The sequence below is a fragment of the Erithacus rubecula genome, assembly GCF_903797595.1.
Source record: "Erithacus rubecula genome assembly, chromosome: 24".
In the NCBI taxonomy this organism is placed as follows: domain Eukaryota; kingdom Metazoa; phylum Chordata; class Aves; order Passeriformes; family Muscicapidae; genus Erithacus; species Erithacus rubecula.
Genome location: NC_136676.1, coordinates 5898948 through 5912157, shown reverse-complemented (window position 1 = coordinate 5912157; position 13210 = coordinate 5898948). Strand labels below are relative to the sequence as shown.

Sequence of the window (13210 nt, the reverse complement as noted above, 5' to 3'; positions counted from 1 at the left end):
GGGTGACGAGGTGGGGACTGATCACACATTTTGGGCTTTTCCTACCTAAACAATTCTGTGATGCTGTGAAGGATTCTGTGAAGGATTCTGTGATGCTGTGAAAGATTCTGTGAAGGATTCCATGATGCTGTGAAGGATTCCATGATGCTGTGAAGGATTCCGTGATGGATTCTGTGAAGGATTCTGTGATGCTGTGAAGGATTCTGTGATTCTGTGAAAGATTCTATGAATGTTTCTGTGATGCTGTGAAGGATTCCATGATGCTGTGATGGATTCCATGATGCTGTGAAGGATTCCATGATGCTGTGATGGGTTCCATGATGCTGTGGAGGATTCTCTGAAGGATTCTGTGACTCTGTGAAGCTGTTCCAGTGAGCCTGTCCTGTGGGTGCAGGGATCATGGAAGGCACACAGACACCTCTCCCTGTCTGCATCCGGGGGCAGGTCCCTGTGGCTGCTATCCAGGGACAGCCACACCTGTCCTCTCCCCTTACCTGGCTGTTGTTTGTCTCCTCTTGCTGGGAACAGGAACCCACCATCTTGGCACAGCATGAAAGTGCCTAATCAGCTGGCATGAGGGAGGGATGTTGAAGCCAATCCCAGACTTCAAAGGGCTTTTTGCTTTTATACCTACCTCAGCCAGAACACAAGAGATTTATTCACCAGCTGCTTTTAGCATTTCAGACCAAAACAAGGGTCTGTCTCTGTTTTAGGTCCACCCCACTACTAAATGGGTGTCCAACCCAACTACCTTAGAAGGTTAGCATGGGTTAGAGTTTCTTCCTGAAAATTAGGAATAAAGTTCCCTTGTCAGCAAAGAGAAACCTATGAAGAGAAATTAAATGAAGTAAACAGTTCGGTAAACAGACTGTTTGTTTAATCAAGACTTTATTGAAGACACTTCAGAAGTTTATGTACAAAACAACATTCCCACCCCCATATCAGGCTGTTAGTCACCCACGAGGAACAAAGCAAGTGCCTGGTGTACACTGGCAACCTGGGACACTCAGAGTTTGCCACGGAATTCACAGAAGTACCAAATTCCCTTGGTTTGGAGCTGGCCAGTTTCAGCCTTGGCTCAGTTAGGAACAAAGGAAATCAAAGGAGATTTTTTGGTTTTTTTGTTTTTTTTTTCTGGAGATAACTGAGCCCACTGGCCTTACTCTGAGGTCAGGTCATTTAATTCTGCCAAGAGCCAGAAGCCCACTTTGGGTTTGGAAGTGAGAAGGAAGCAGCAGCCCCTGGATTTAGCTTGCAGGTGTGAATCCATTGCAGAGGGTTCCCGTTCAGGAGACGCCCATCCCCGAGAGCACAGTAGTGTTTACAGGAAGCATTAGAGCAGAGCAGTAGCAAGACCAAGTGAAAGACTCAGCCACTTTGCTTTCCAGATACACCTAGAGAGAGGCTGGGTGTCGGGCTGGCTGTTTCAACAAGCGTGTAAAAGAGACACAGACAGGAGTGGCGGGGTTAAATTGTGACTGATGAGCTGTTCCTGTAGAGTTCTGTGCACTTCTACCACGGCAGAGTTTCCCCTTGCCAGTCCAGGAAAGAACCATTTTCTTTTTCACCGAGACGATCCAGAACAGAGAGAATTCCTGGGATTGCCTCCTGCACCTGCATGGGAGCCTGGAATGAATCAAACTTAGGTCATTACTGGCAATACCCTGCAGAAGAGAGTTAAATGCATTTTTAAAGGTTCTAGGATGAAGGGGGATGTATTTTTGTGTGCCACAGCACACGGAGGTTGGGACAGAAGGGAGCCCCACTGTCACATTTCCATTGGCACTCACCATGTTTCCACCCATGTCTGTTTGAAGCCAGCCTGGGTGCAAGGAAATGCAGAGAATTCCATCGGATTTCAAGTCCGCAGCCAGACACCGGGTGATCATGTTGAGTGCAGTCTGCAGGAGTGGAAATCGCCTGTTAATGTGCTGTTTATGAGCCCTGAGCTCCCTTTCACCCTGCAGTCTCCTGGCACAGCAAAATGCAGGGAAAAGCTCTCTGTAACCCATCCAGACTTTCTGGGAACTCTGGAAGCTCTACCGCCACCAACTTACTGCCCAAAGACGAATAATAGAAGATAAAGTAGCATTTGAAACGCCTCAGGAGCTGTGAGGAGAATAATATTGACATAAGGACTGTGTTTTTCTGCACTAATCACTACACAAACATTCATTTACTTCTGAACAGGGAAAACAAGCATTCAACAGCTTATGAGTAGGTGGTGTAGGAGAAACTGTATGTGTGATCCTGACTATCTGTACAAACTCCATCTCTGGATGTGAGAAAATTGCAATCCCACTTGTCACTGGCTGCCATCAGCACGTAGAGGTCAGCACCCCTTTGGCTGAGCTCCCTGCCTGGGATGGGAGAGGAGCTGATGGAACCCACACTCGATGGCATCAGCTCTTCCCTGAACGCCAAACCCCCCGGGGAGTGGATCTGCAGCAGAGATTGGGGCGATTTGTCCTCCCCAGCTGCCATTCCCACCCAGCTGAAGAACAAGAACACGTTTTGGCGTTCACAGAGCTCGGCGTGCTCAGCCCAGCCCAGAGGAACCCACAAACCTTTGCTATCCTGTAGGGATAGACCTTGAGGAACATCTCGTTGGCCTGGACCAGCTGCATGGAGGCAGCCAGCGAGGACATGTTGATGATGGCAGCTCTGTGACAGCCCATGCCAGTGCCCAGCTGTGCTGCCCTCCTCAGCAGGGGCAGGAACGCCTGCAAAAAAGCACAGCTGGTTTGGGCTGGCTCCTTCCAAACAGGAATCCAAGGTGCTGATGGCTCCTCACACCCAGGGGAATGGAAACTCAGGGGTTTGGCTTTCGTTTATCGGGTTATTTTCAATGAGCCAGGAGTTAATAGTTATTAAAAAGGTTATTTGTTACAAAGTACATTAGTTTTCAAAGGGTGAAAAGTGATGGTGAAAGTAATAGCAAAAAAAGTGATGGCAAAAGCAAAAAAAAAAGTAAATGGCAAAAAGCAGTGGCAATAAGTGAATGGCTAAAAAGTACTAATTTTTTAAATATATATTTTTATATAGGATTTTTTTAACAAGTTAAGATACAAACTTGGATTACTACTTTTTAACCCATTAGAATTCTAGTTTTTTAGTACGTTAGGTTACATATAAATTATGTATACAACTTATTCTGTTTTTTTTGAAAAATGCAAGCAATATTTGTACTATGGTTCTATTATGTTTAAGCACCATTTACCACTATGGTTTTGGAGCCTGTACTGAAAACATCAATCTGGTTTTTTAACTTGCACTAGAACTCACACTGCAGCTTTGAAACTTTCCACTTACTAAAACCATTAAAGCTTACTTAAAAACTTACTAACTTTTGAACATTTACTTTATGTGTTAGTAGCTTAATATACTTAATATACATATTAATATACTTAATGTATAGCTTAATATGTATTAATATATTAATATACTTAATATGCTTAATATACTATATATTAATATATGTAATATACTATATATTAATATATGTAATATACTATATAACTGATTTAAAAGCTTAATATATATTAATATACTTAATATACTTAACATACTTAATATACTTAATATACTATATATTAATATACTTAATATACTATATAGCTGATTTAAAAGCTTGAATTTAATCTCTGCACTCTAAATTCTCTCAGAAAAATTCAGAGAGACCCCTAACTCACTAACTCCAACATGAAACCCTCCTCCAGCAGATTCTGCCACGAGGTGATCCCACAGCAGCTGCTCTCCAGAACTGTCCCTGTGCAGCTCCAAGGGGACAAACACCTGGATAAGCCCAGCTCAGGTGTGGAGAAGCTCCAGTTCCAGCCCACCCCTCCCAGTGCTGACCTTGGTGACCATCAGCTGGGCCACAGTGTTGGTTTCATAGATGGTGAGCATGGTCTCTGCTGTCACCTCCTCCAGCGAGGCCAGCACGTTGATGCCAGCGTTGTTGATCAGGCAGTTCAGCCCTTTGTCCCCCACTATTTCTTCCACTTCCTTCACCACTTTCTTGATGCTGCTCTCACAGACCACATCTGCACACAGGGAGAGCTCCAGTGAAACAACCCAAAGCCAAGCTGAGGCTCAGGGGGGGGTGTTTGGGCAGCACACAGATTTTGCAGAATCACATTTCCCACATTTCACTTAAGAGACCAATTTTTTACTATACACTCACCTAAGCTGAACAAATTTCAGCACACAGACACAAAGCCCTTCACTCACCCAGTTGCAGGAGCTTGATGTTGCTGTATTGCTTGCTAAGCTGCTGCAGCTCCTAGGAAGAAAAGTTTTATTTTATTTTATATATATATATATATATATATCTCCATGGCTATTACATAAATCACTTTGAATTCTGCACCTCCAGAATTGCAACTGAAATATTTTTATGATTGGACTGAACACAGCAATTCTCCTTTGTTTTCCAGCCTGCTGAGCAGCTTTTCTAAAAGCCAGATCAAGAAATTGGACTCTTCCCCTGCTCAGTCCAGACTCCAGTGTGCTGGATTTTTAATGGGATATTTCTCAGGTTTAGAGCTCAGTTCTCAGCATTCCAGTAAAAATCCAGTGCCTCCCCAGTTCTGTAAGAAAAGCATAATTCTGCTGAAGCTCAGCTGGGGCTGCACATCAGGGCAACCAGGAATGGGTTTGGAAATTTGAAATTCCTGCTTGTAGAAGTTTCCCCATGGGAACTCCATTTCCCAACCCTTGCTGGTGTCAGTTCTTGTAAGCTGAGCTGAAGCCCACCCTGAGAGCAGTGCCACTGCCCAGCAGAAGAATTCCCTCCCTGCTGGAGTCCCTCCTGTGCCTGTCAGCACAGCAGGCTGCTGCTCCTGCAGAAATCCCTGCTCTCCCCTGCACACAGTGTGTCCAAACTGGATTTATGGGCCCAGCTGGAATACTCAGGTTTCTGTGCCATGAAGCCAAGTGGGAAGCGTGGCCAAAGACAACAGATGGATTCCATATTCCCAGTCATGTTCAGGAGACACAGCAACCTGGCCAAACATTCCAGCCCCAGCAAATCCCTTTCTTTAGGAGCCCTTTGGGAATAGGGGTCAGCAGGGCAGCTTTGGAAAGAATCCTTCTCTGCCCCTTGGAGACACTTTAGGGACTCCATGTCCTCTGACAAACCATAATGGATCACATCTTTTATCTCACTTCAGACCCTGCAGGGCTCTCTCCAGGCTTGTTTGGGAGGTTTGTTCTCCCACCAGGGCCAATCTACAACTGCAGCTAAGGCAATTAAGGGGAGGGGGAAGGAAAAACAAATCAGAAGCACAAAACCAGAAGACATTCCTTGCTTTGGACAAGGCTTGGTGGGACAGATTTCCATAAATTAAAGGCCCAGAACACACTGTCTTGTTTATTGATAGTCCAGGATGAAACAGCTCTGCCATGTCAAGGCCTGCAGTAATTCTGTGAACTGTCACTGGATTTCAGTTTGACACTATCAGTGCATAACAAACTCCAGCAGCACTCTGGCTTCTCAAGGTTTGTCCATTTATTTATAGTTCATTTATTTATATGTTTTACTCTAACAGAAACCAGCTACCAGCTCCTGCTGAGAGGCCAGAGCTGCTTGGAGGCTTCTAAGTGAGGAAGCAATATTTTCAATTAAGAGCTGAAGCACATAGACAGCATAAAATTACAATAGCTGCATGCAAATTAGGTTTAAAATTCAATGGGTTTTCCAGTTAATTACTTAGTTAACGAGTGACTCCCACTTCAGGGGTTTAAATTTCTCAGAAGCAGCTCCCAGGCACAAAGCTGATCCAGACAGCTTTGGTCTTCAAGAATGTTACACCTGATACAAGCTGAAAAATCCAGTTAGAACATCTAAAAATTGCAGGAAAGCCTTTTTTTTTTTCCCTCCTGAGACTAGAAGGAGGATTGAGACAAGTAGGTACAGCCAACATATCCCAGCTAAGCCATTTTTAATTAGTGTGCTGTGACAGATAATTGAAAAACAAACAAGACAAACAAAAACCCAGCAAAAAGCCACAGCACAACCCCTAACACTGTGTTTATTCAGCTTAGTAGCTGTAGAGCTGCTCTGCACCTGAACAATCACCCCTGAGAATCAACTCCCAAGGGAATCCAAGATAAGAATTAAACTCTGATTAGCATCTGTTGTTTCCTGCTCGGCTGATTTTTAATTACGATTAACAAAGAGTCAGCCTATTCTGATTTAAACAAGATCCTCTGGCACTCAGCGCTCCAGACACAGACTCATCAGCAAACAGAGTATTTATTGCTAGATTTCAAGCAGGAATGTTTTGTTGTCTTTGTCATTTAGCAAGATTTACTTTGAAAGCATTATCCACTTCAGTTACAGCTCTTGGAAAGGACCTGGCCCCGCTCAGCCAGTTGGAAGCAATCAAGGCAAACAAACACAGCCTGGGGCAGGATAAAGGTGCTTGGGTATCCTTCACCTCATCCTGCTCGCACTGGGGACAAAGGCAGAGGTGTATCCTATTTTTCTGTGTCCCTCTGAGACAGCTTTTCAGTATCACAATGTACAGCCAGCTCACTGTTCCACCCTGGAACAGCTTCCACAGCACTGCCCTGACCCACAACCCTCCCTGACTCCACAAAAACCAGACCTCACTGCTGTAGGAAGTGTAAAACACTTCCAGAAAAGAAAAGAAAAAAAAAAGAATAATCAAAGAAAACAGCTCTGCAATAACCCAAAATTAGAAAGACTTCAAGAATGCCCTCTCTGCCTGCTAGATATTCAGAAATACCCCCTCTGCCTGAAAAATCTGGTGCACAGATGACTCAGCTGCTCTTCCCAGTTGCAAACCACATGGCTGAAATATGTGTTAAAGGGAAAAACAAGCCCCGAACCTGACAGAGACAGCGAGCAGAGAGAGCTCCGTGTCTGACAAGGGAACAGGCACAGCTTGGAACAGAATCTCCTGGGGAAGATGCACACTGAGCCCTGGAAGCTTCCCAGAGCTCTGCAGGGACTGGGGCAGGGAGGAATCTGTTCACCTGGGAGAAACAGAGATCCCTCAGATCCATTCACCCCCTGGCCATCTCCTCCTTCCCCCACCATTGTGAAGTGCGGTCCTTTAGGGCAGAGATTTTCCCTTTTACGGGAAAGCAGGATGGGGGAGGAAGGAGCAGAGAAGGAAAAGAGAATTCCAGCTGGAATTCTGAGCCTGTGCTGCCTCCCTGGTCACGGAGCACTGGGGCTGTGCCCATCTGGACAGCAAACCCATCAGGATTATTCCCCGGGGTGATTTGTAGCTGCTGCCGCTGGAGCAGCCGGAGAAAAGGCAGAGATTGGGATCAGAGCGTGGCTGGAGGAGTCTCCCTGTTTTCCAGGAGGGCCAGTGGTTATCTGGCTGCCTGCGGGCCTGCTGCACGTTATCGTGTGATCTGCAGCCCATTTGTTAGGCAAATGTTCTGGGGAGGCCACCTAGGAGCTCCTCAGCCCCAGAACCGGAGTTTTCACAACTTCTGCCAGCACAGACTCACATGCAAAAGGCTGCAGATGTTCAGCATTAGCTCAAGGTTAGGCAGTTACAGGAGATGTGCTGCTTTTCCTGGTAAAGAGAAGGAAGTAAAATCAGGTTTCCCTAGAAAGGCAGGTCCTTAGGGGCTCCTCTCTGTCCACTCCAAAATATCCTAAATATTCCAGTATATATCCAAAATATTCACTCATCACTCTGCTGAGAGATGCTTGCCCAAGGTGGAACTGTATTAGCCAGCAGCTAAGTGTATTTAATCACTTTTCCTCTGAAAACCTGAAGGTTATTTTTTAAAAGCCTTTTGGTTTAAGCTCTGCCCATCTCCATTCTGCAATGGGAAAATGCTGCTCTGCCAAAGCAGAATTTAAAGGAACTGTGCAAAGTTGTTGTTTTCCATGTTCATCCTCTCATGCAGGGGGACAATTCACTTGTATCAATGAGGATTTTTCATATGGTCAACAAAAAACCAAGGGGAAAACCCAAAATTAGACCACCAGGTGTGCAGAGAAAGAAAAACTCCCTCAACTTCACAGCCCAGGGTGGCCAACAAACAGACCCGAGATGGGCCAAGCCCATTTCATGTGCCCTAAGTTGAGCCTCCTCTGGGAATTCAAAACTTGCCTGAAAATTCAGTGACAGCAAAGGTTCCTCTCTGAGAAAGAAAAAAAATAAAAATAAAAAGACAAGAAAATGACTGAACCTTTGGCTTTTTTTACCACCCTCAGCAGCACTGCCAGGCTGGAGCTGAGTTTGGTGCTGCCATGACCCAAATTCCCAGTGCTGGAGGCTGGAGCAGGTCTGTTCCTGCCCTCTGGCAGCCCCAGGGAGCAGCAGCACTCTCAGAGGGTCAGAAGGTTTTGTGCCAGCTCCATGCACTGCAGATGGGGCAGATAATGCTGCTGAAACCACTACAATACCTTGAGTAAAGATTTCTCTTCCTTGTGGAGTTTCCAAACCCATCTGTTAGAAATCTGCTTCCAGCTGACTGCAGAGGTTTCCATTGATGTCCTGCCAAAGCACAGCACATGGCCTAGAGGTCCTTACAAAGAACAAAAACCCACCCTGATCCACCAAGGACAAAACTTGCCCCCCTAAAAAAAAAAAAAAAAAAAAAAAAAAGAGAAAGCTCAGGATGCACCCCATGTGGCCAGCAGGATCAGCACGGGGGCTGCTGGAATGTGGCTCCTGGCCAGTTTCCTGCCTCCACCAGACCTGCCAGAGGCTCTCCAGGTTTCTGCAGGACTGACCCAGACTCTTCCCAGACACACTGCACTGTCTGGAGGTTGTTTCATCTTCCTGTGCAGGTTTAAGATTTTTAAATACTGACCACACACACAAAAAAAAAAAAAAAAAAAAAAAAAAAAAAAAAATCAACCCAACAACCTAAAAGTGATGAGTTGTTCTGAGATTTGCCTGTGTGATGTTCCTAGGAAGCACTTCCTGTTTTAGATGCTGACCACCACAAGAAAAACTCCCCAAAAACTGATGAGTTGTGCTGAGATTTGCCTGTGTCATGTTTCCTGGTAATCTCTTCTTGTTGAAGAACATTTCACTTCTCCATGTAATAGATCCGAGACCATTATGATTAAAATAAACATTTGGTGAAAAAAGAGAAAAAGAACCTCCCTCAGCACGGGCTGAAGCAGCTTCGGGACAAAGAGCCAAGGGAGATTTCGATCTAACACGGGTCAGATGTCTCTGCTGCTTTCCTGTGCCACTACTACAGCGGCTCTTGTGCAATCACTGGAGGAAATCGGGCTGGGAGCGGAGCCAGCTCGGGTAACACGAGTTAAAAGGGAACAGAATGGAGAGAATTCCTGCTCAGGTGGTGCCAGGAGGGGCTGGAGAGGGGGAAGAGCTGAAAGGAGCTGTGCACCTGATCCCAGCCTTGCTGGGCTGTTTCTCTGCACTTCCATTCAGAAATATCCTAAATGTACCTTGGTGCTGGAGGTTTTTTAATTGAGATTATTTTCCTTTAGTTTCATAGGGATCTATGGAGGTAGTTCTGGAGAAACAGAGGTCAGACTGCAGCTGTTACCTGCCCAACCCTGTCCCGCATCCTGAGCAACACCTTTTAGGGGTTTCTTTGTAGCTAAGCAGTAAACAAAGTTCTTGTGTTTGGTTTATTGCTGGGAGGGTGTGATCACAATCTGTGTGAAAGGAACCAAATCCCCCAAAAGGAATAAAATCCCCCAAAAGGAACAGGCACAGGGGCTCAGTGATCACAATCTATGATAGGAACCAAATCCCCCAAAAGGAACAGACTCAGGGTCTGTGTGATCACAATCTGTGTGAAAGGAACCAAATCCCCCAAAAGGAACAGGCACAGGGGCTGTGTGATCACAATCTGTGTGATAGGAACCAAATTCCCCAAAAGGAATAAAATCCCCCAAAAGGAGCAGGCACAGGGGCTGTGTGATCACAATCTGTGTGATAGGAACCAAACCCCCCAAAAGGAATAAAATCCCCCAAAAGGAGCAGGCACAGGGGCTCTGTTTCCCTCTGCACATGCCAGTAATTTGCTTTTTACCTTGCTTGAAATAGGGGAGATGCAAGAATGGGGCTGTGGGTATCAAATCTCCTCTGAGAATTTGAGTTTGAGCAGAGGGGTTTGAGATTCCTGCAGGGCAGGGATACCTGTGTATGTTTCTGTGCTGCCCAAATTCCCTTTCACCGAGGAGAGCCTGGACACACAACAGGTGACACTGCTGCTCACAGAGTGACTGATCACCCTCAGCCAATTGCCTCTCAAAAGTTTAAGGTGTGTGTGAAATTCTCTGGCAGTCTTTCATGAGAGTTTTATAGAGGCAGGCGTCCCCGAATTACTGCGATGCTGCAGCAGCAGAGATTTGGGCTGAAATGGGAGAGAGGAGCTGCGAGTGGAGCCAGGAGCAGCAGGTAACAAAAGCTCCCGATTCCAGCAGAGGGGGGAACTGAAATAAGGGTTAAATTCATTTGGGCTTCCTCACTTGTTGCAAGTGCAGCAGAGGCAGCCGGGGCACGGCTCCTGCTGGGGACACAGACACGCCGTGGACAGGGACAAGGAAAGCGGTGGCAGGTCCCAGGGGAAAGGATTCGAGGGATGATGGGCTGCCCCAGGACAGGACAGAGACCTCCGGCAGCAAATCCAGCGAGAAACTCGGGGATGGAGGGAAGGGGATGGCAGGAGATTGGAGATGCTGCAGCTGCCCGGCCGCGTCCCGCTCGCTCTCCTCCTCCCGGGAGCGCTCCCTTCATCGATAAACCCCGGAGAGCTCCCGGTACCGGCTCCATCCCAGCCCGGAGAGCTCCCGGTACCGGCTCCATCCCAGCCCCGGAGAGCTCCAGGTACCGGCTCCATCACGGTACCGGCTCCATCCCAGCCCCGGAGAGCTCCCGGTACCAGCTCCATCCCAGCCCCGGAGAGCTCCAGGTACGGGCTCCATCCCAGCCCGGAGAGCTCCAGGTACGGGCTCCATCCCAGCCCGGAGAGCTCCAGGTACGGGCTCCATCCCAGCCCGGAGAGCTCCAGGTACGGGCTCCATCCCAGCCCCGGCTGCTGCCCCGGAGAGGTCCCGGTACCGGCTCCATCCCAGCCCCGGAGAGCTCCCGGTACCGGCTCCATCCCAGCTCCGGAGAGCTCCTGGTACGGGCTCCATCCCGGTACCGATTCCATCCCAGCTCCGGAGAGGTCCCGGTACCGGCTCCATCCCAGCCCCGGAGAGCGCCCGGTACCGACTCCATCCCAGTCCCGGAGAGCTCCCGGTACCGGCTCCACTCTAGCCCCGGAGAGCTCCCGGTCCCGGCTCCATCTCAGCCCCAGAGAGCTCCCGGTCCCGGCTCCATCCCAGTCCCGGAGAGCTCCCGGTCCCGGCTCCATCCCAGTCCCGGAGAGCTCCCGGTACCGGCTCCATCCCAGCCCCAGAGAGCTCCCGGTCCCGGCTCCATCCCAATCCCGGAGAGCTCCCGGTCCCGACTCCATCCCAGCCCCGGAGAGGTCCCGGTCCCGGCTCTATCCCAGTCCCGGTGTGCTCCCGGTCCTGGCTTCATCCCGGTCCCGGCTCCATCCCAGCCCGGGCTCTCGCTGCCGGCACAGGGATGATGCTCGAGATGTCCCGCGTTTCCAAAGTGCCTTCTCCTCCCTCCCTACCCCTTTACCCCGCTCCGGGACCCCCGGCGCCCGCACCCCGCTCACCTGCGCCTTCTCGGGGTAGCGGCAGGTCGCAAAGACCAAATCCGGGGAGGGGCTGGCGGCTGCGAGCCCCCGCACCAGCCCCAGGCCGATACCGCGGCTGCAGCCGGTGATGAGCACGGAGCGGCAGCGCGGCTGGGCCATGGTGCTGCTGCTGCTGCTGCTGCTGCCGCTGCTGCCTCGGCCCGGCTCGGCTCGGCTCGGTTCGCTCCTGGAGCCCACGCGGTTCCCAACCTGCGCGGGGCAGCAGCGGCCCCGGGCCCGCCCCCGCCGCGGCGCCTCCCCCCGGGCTCCGAGAGCGGCCGGGGAAGGGGAACCGGCTCCACGCCCTCCCGACAGCGACCCGGGCCCCGCTCCACGCCCTCCCGACAGCGACCCGAGCCCGGCTCCTCGCCCTCCCGACAGCGACCCGAGCCCCGCTCCACGCCCTCCCGACAGCGACCCGAGCCCGGCTCCTCGCCCTCCCGACAGCGACCCGAGCCCGGCTCCACGCCCTCCCGACAGCGACCCGAGCCCGGCTCCTCGCCCTCCCGACAGCGACCCGAGCCCGGCTCCTCGCCCTCCCGACAGCGACCCGAGCCCGGCCGCTGTCCCGGTACCGAAACCGTTCTGCTCCGGCCGCAGAGCGGCTCTGGTGCCGCGGGTGGGATCGCTCCTGAATGGGGGGTGAAGCACCCAGGAAGGAACCCCCGATTCTGGACTCCCCACCTTCATGCCAGGAGATTTTCAGGGTCCTTCCCCTTCCTCACTGCATGACCTGGTCCTGGAAATCACCACGGGATCCTGCCCTTGGCTCATCCCCACCCCATCCCCAGCACCGGCATGGCATTCCCAGGTCTGAGCTGCACACTCCTGCAGAAACTGGTAGATGGAAGTTTAAAAGGCTTTAATTTCATAGTGCTCTTCCCTTTTTTAAAACTAATTTTGTCCTGCTACAGGACAAGATTCTCCCCTTGTACTTGGGAAACTGAAGAACAAAGATCTGGTAATTTGGTAAAATTCTGTGGAAAAGCCTTAAACAGCTGTTTCCTTTGTTTCCCTTTTCATGGTTTAATTCTAAATACCTGCAACAGCTCCAAAAACGTGCAGGATTTATACGTATTAAAGTATTGCTGGTGGATAGCTCAGGTTTGATGTTCCCATCACATCCCCAGGGGGGATGAAGATGACAAAATCCTTCCAGATGACAAAATCCATTTCTCCTCGCACTGGCTGTGAGCAGAGCCTGGATTCCTGTTCCCCAGGGCTGGGGGAAGCTCATCCCTGTGCACACAGCAGCTGTGGCAGGCAGCCAGCAGCAAGCCTGCCTGGATATTGATACCTGTTTTTTCTCTTTTCTTCCAAATAAAGCTCCATTCCAGCAACTCTGCTGTTTCCCAGGTGCTTTAATCCTTCACCTTCCCACGTGCTGGGTGCATTTCACATTCCCTTTGTGCATTACCACCATACTGGTGAGGTTGGAAAATATTTTTAAAAATCCCCATTAAGCCTAAAACTGCTTAGTGACCTCCCTGTGCTTGGGATGTTGGCACAGCTGGAATTTTGCACAGCT

At 49.6% G+C, this 13210-nt stretch overlaps 1 protein-coding gene across 1 annotated transcript; it reads right to left on the bottom strand.

Moving 5' to 3' along the window:
- Positions 1-871: 871 nt before the first annotated feature.
- On the bottom strand, positions 872-11985 carry LOC306812120 (C-signal-like). Its single transcript, XM_079326397.1, has 6 exons — positions 11662-11985; positions 4234-4285; positions 3859-4046; positions 2568-2723; positions 1791-1901; positions 872-1626 (listed from the first exon to the last, which is right to left on the bottom strand). Exons 1-6 carry the CDS (start codon positions 11800-11802, stop codon positions 1513-1515), a joined length of 762 nt encoding a protein of 253 aa, XP_079182523.1. The 5' UTR covers positions 11803-11985; the 3' UTR covers positions 872-1512.
- Positions 11986-13210: the final 1225 nt, after the last annotated feature.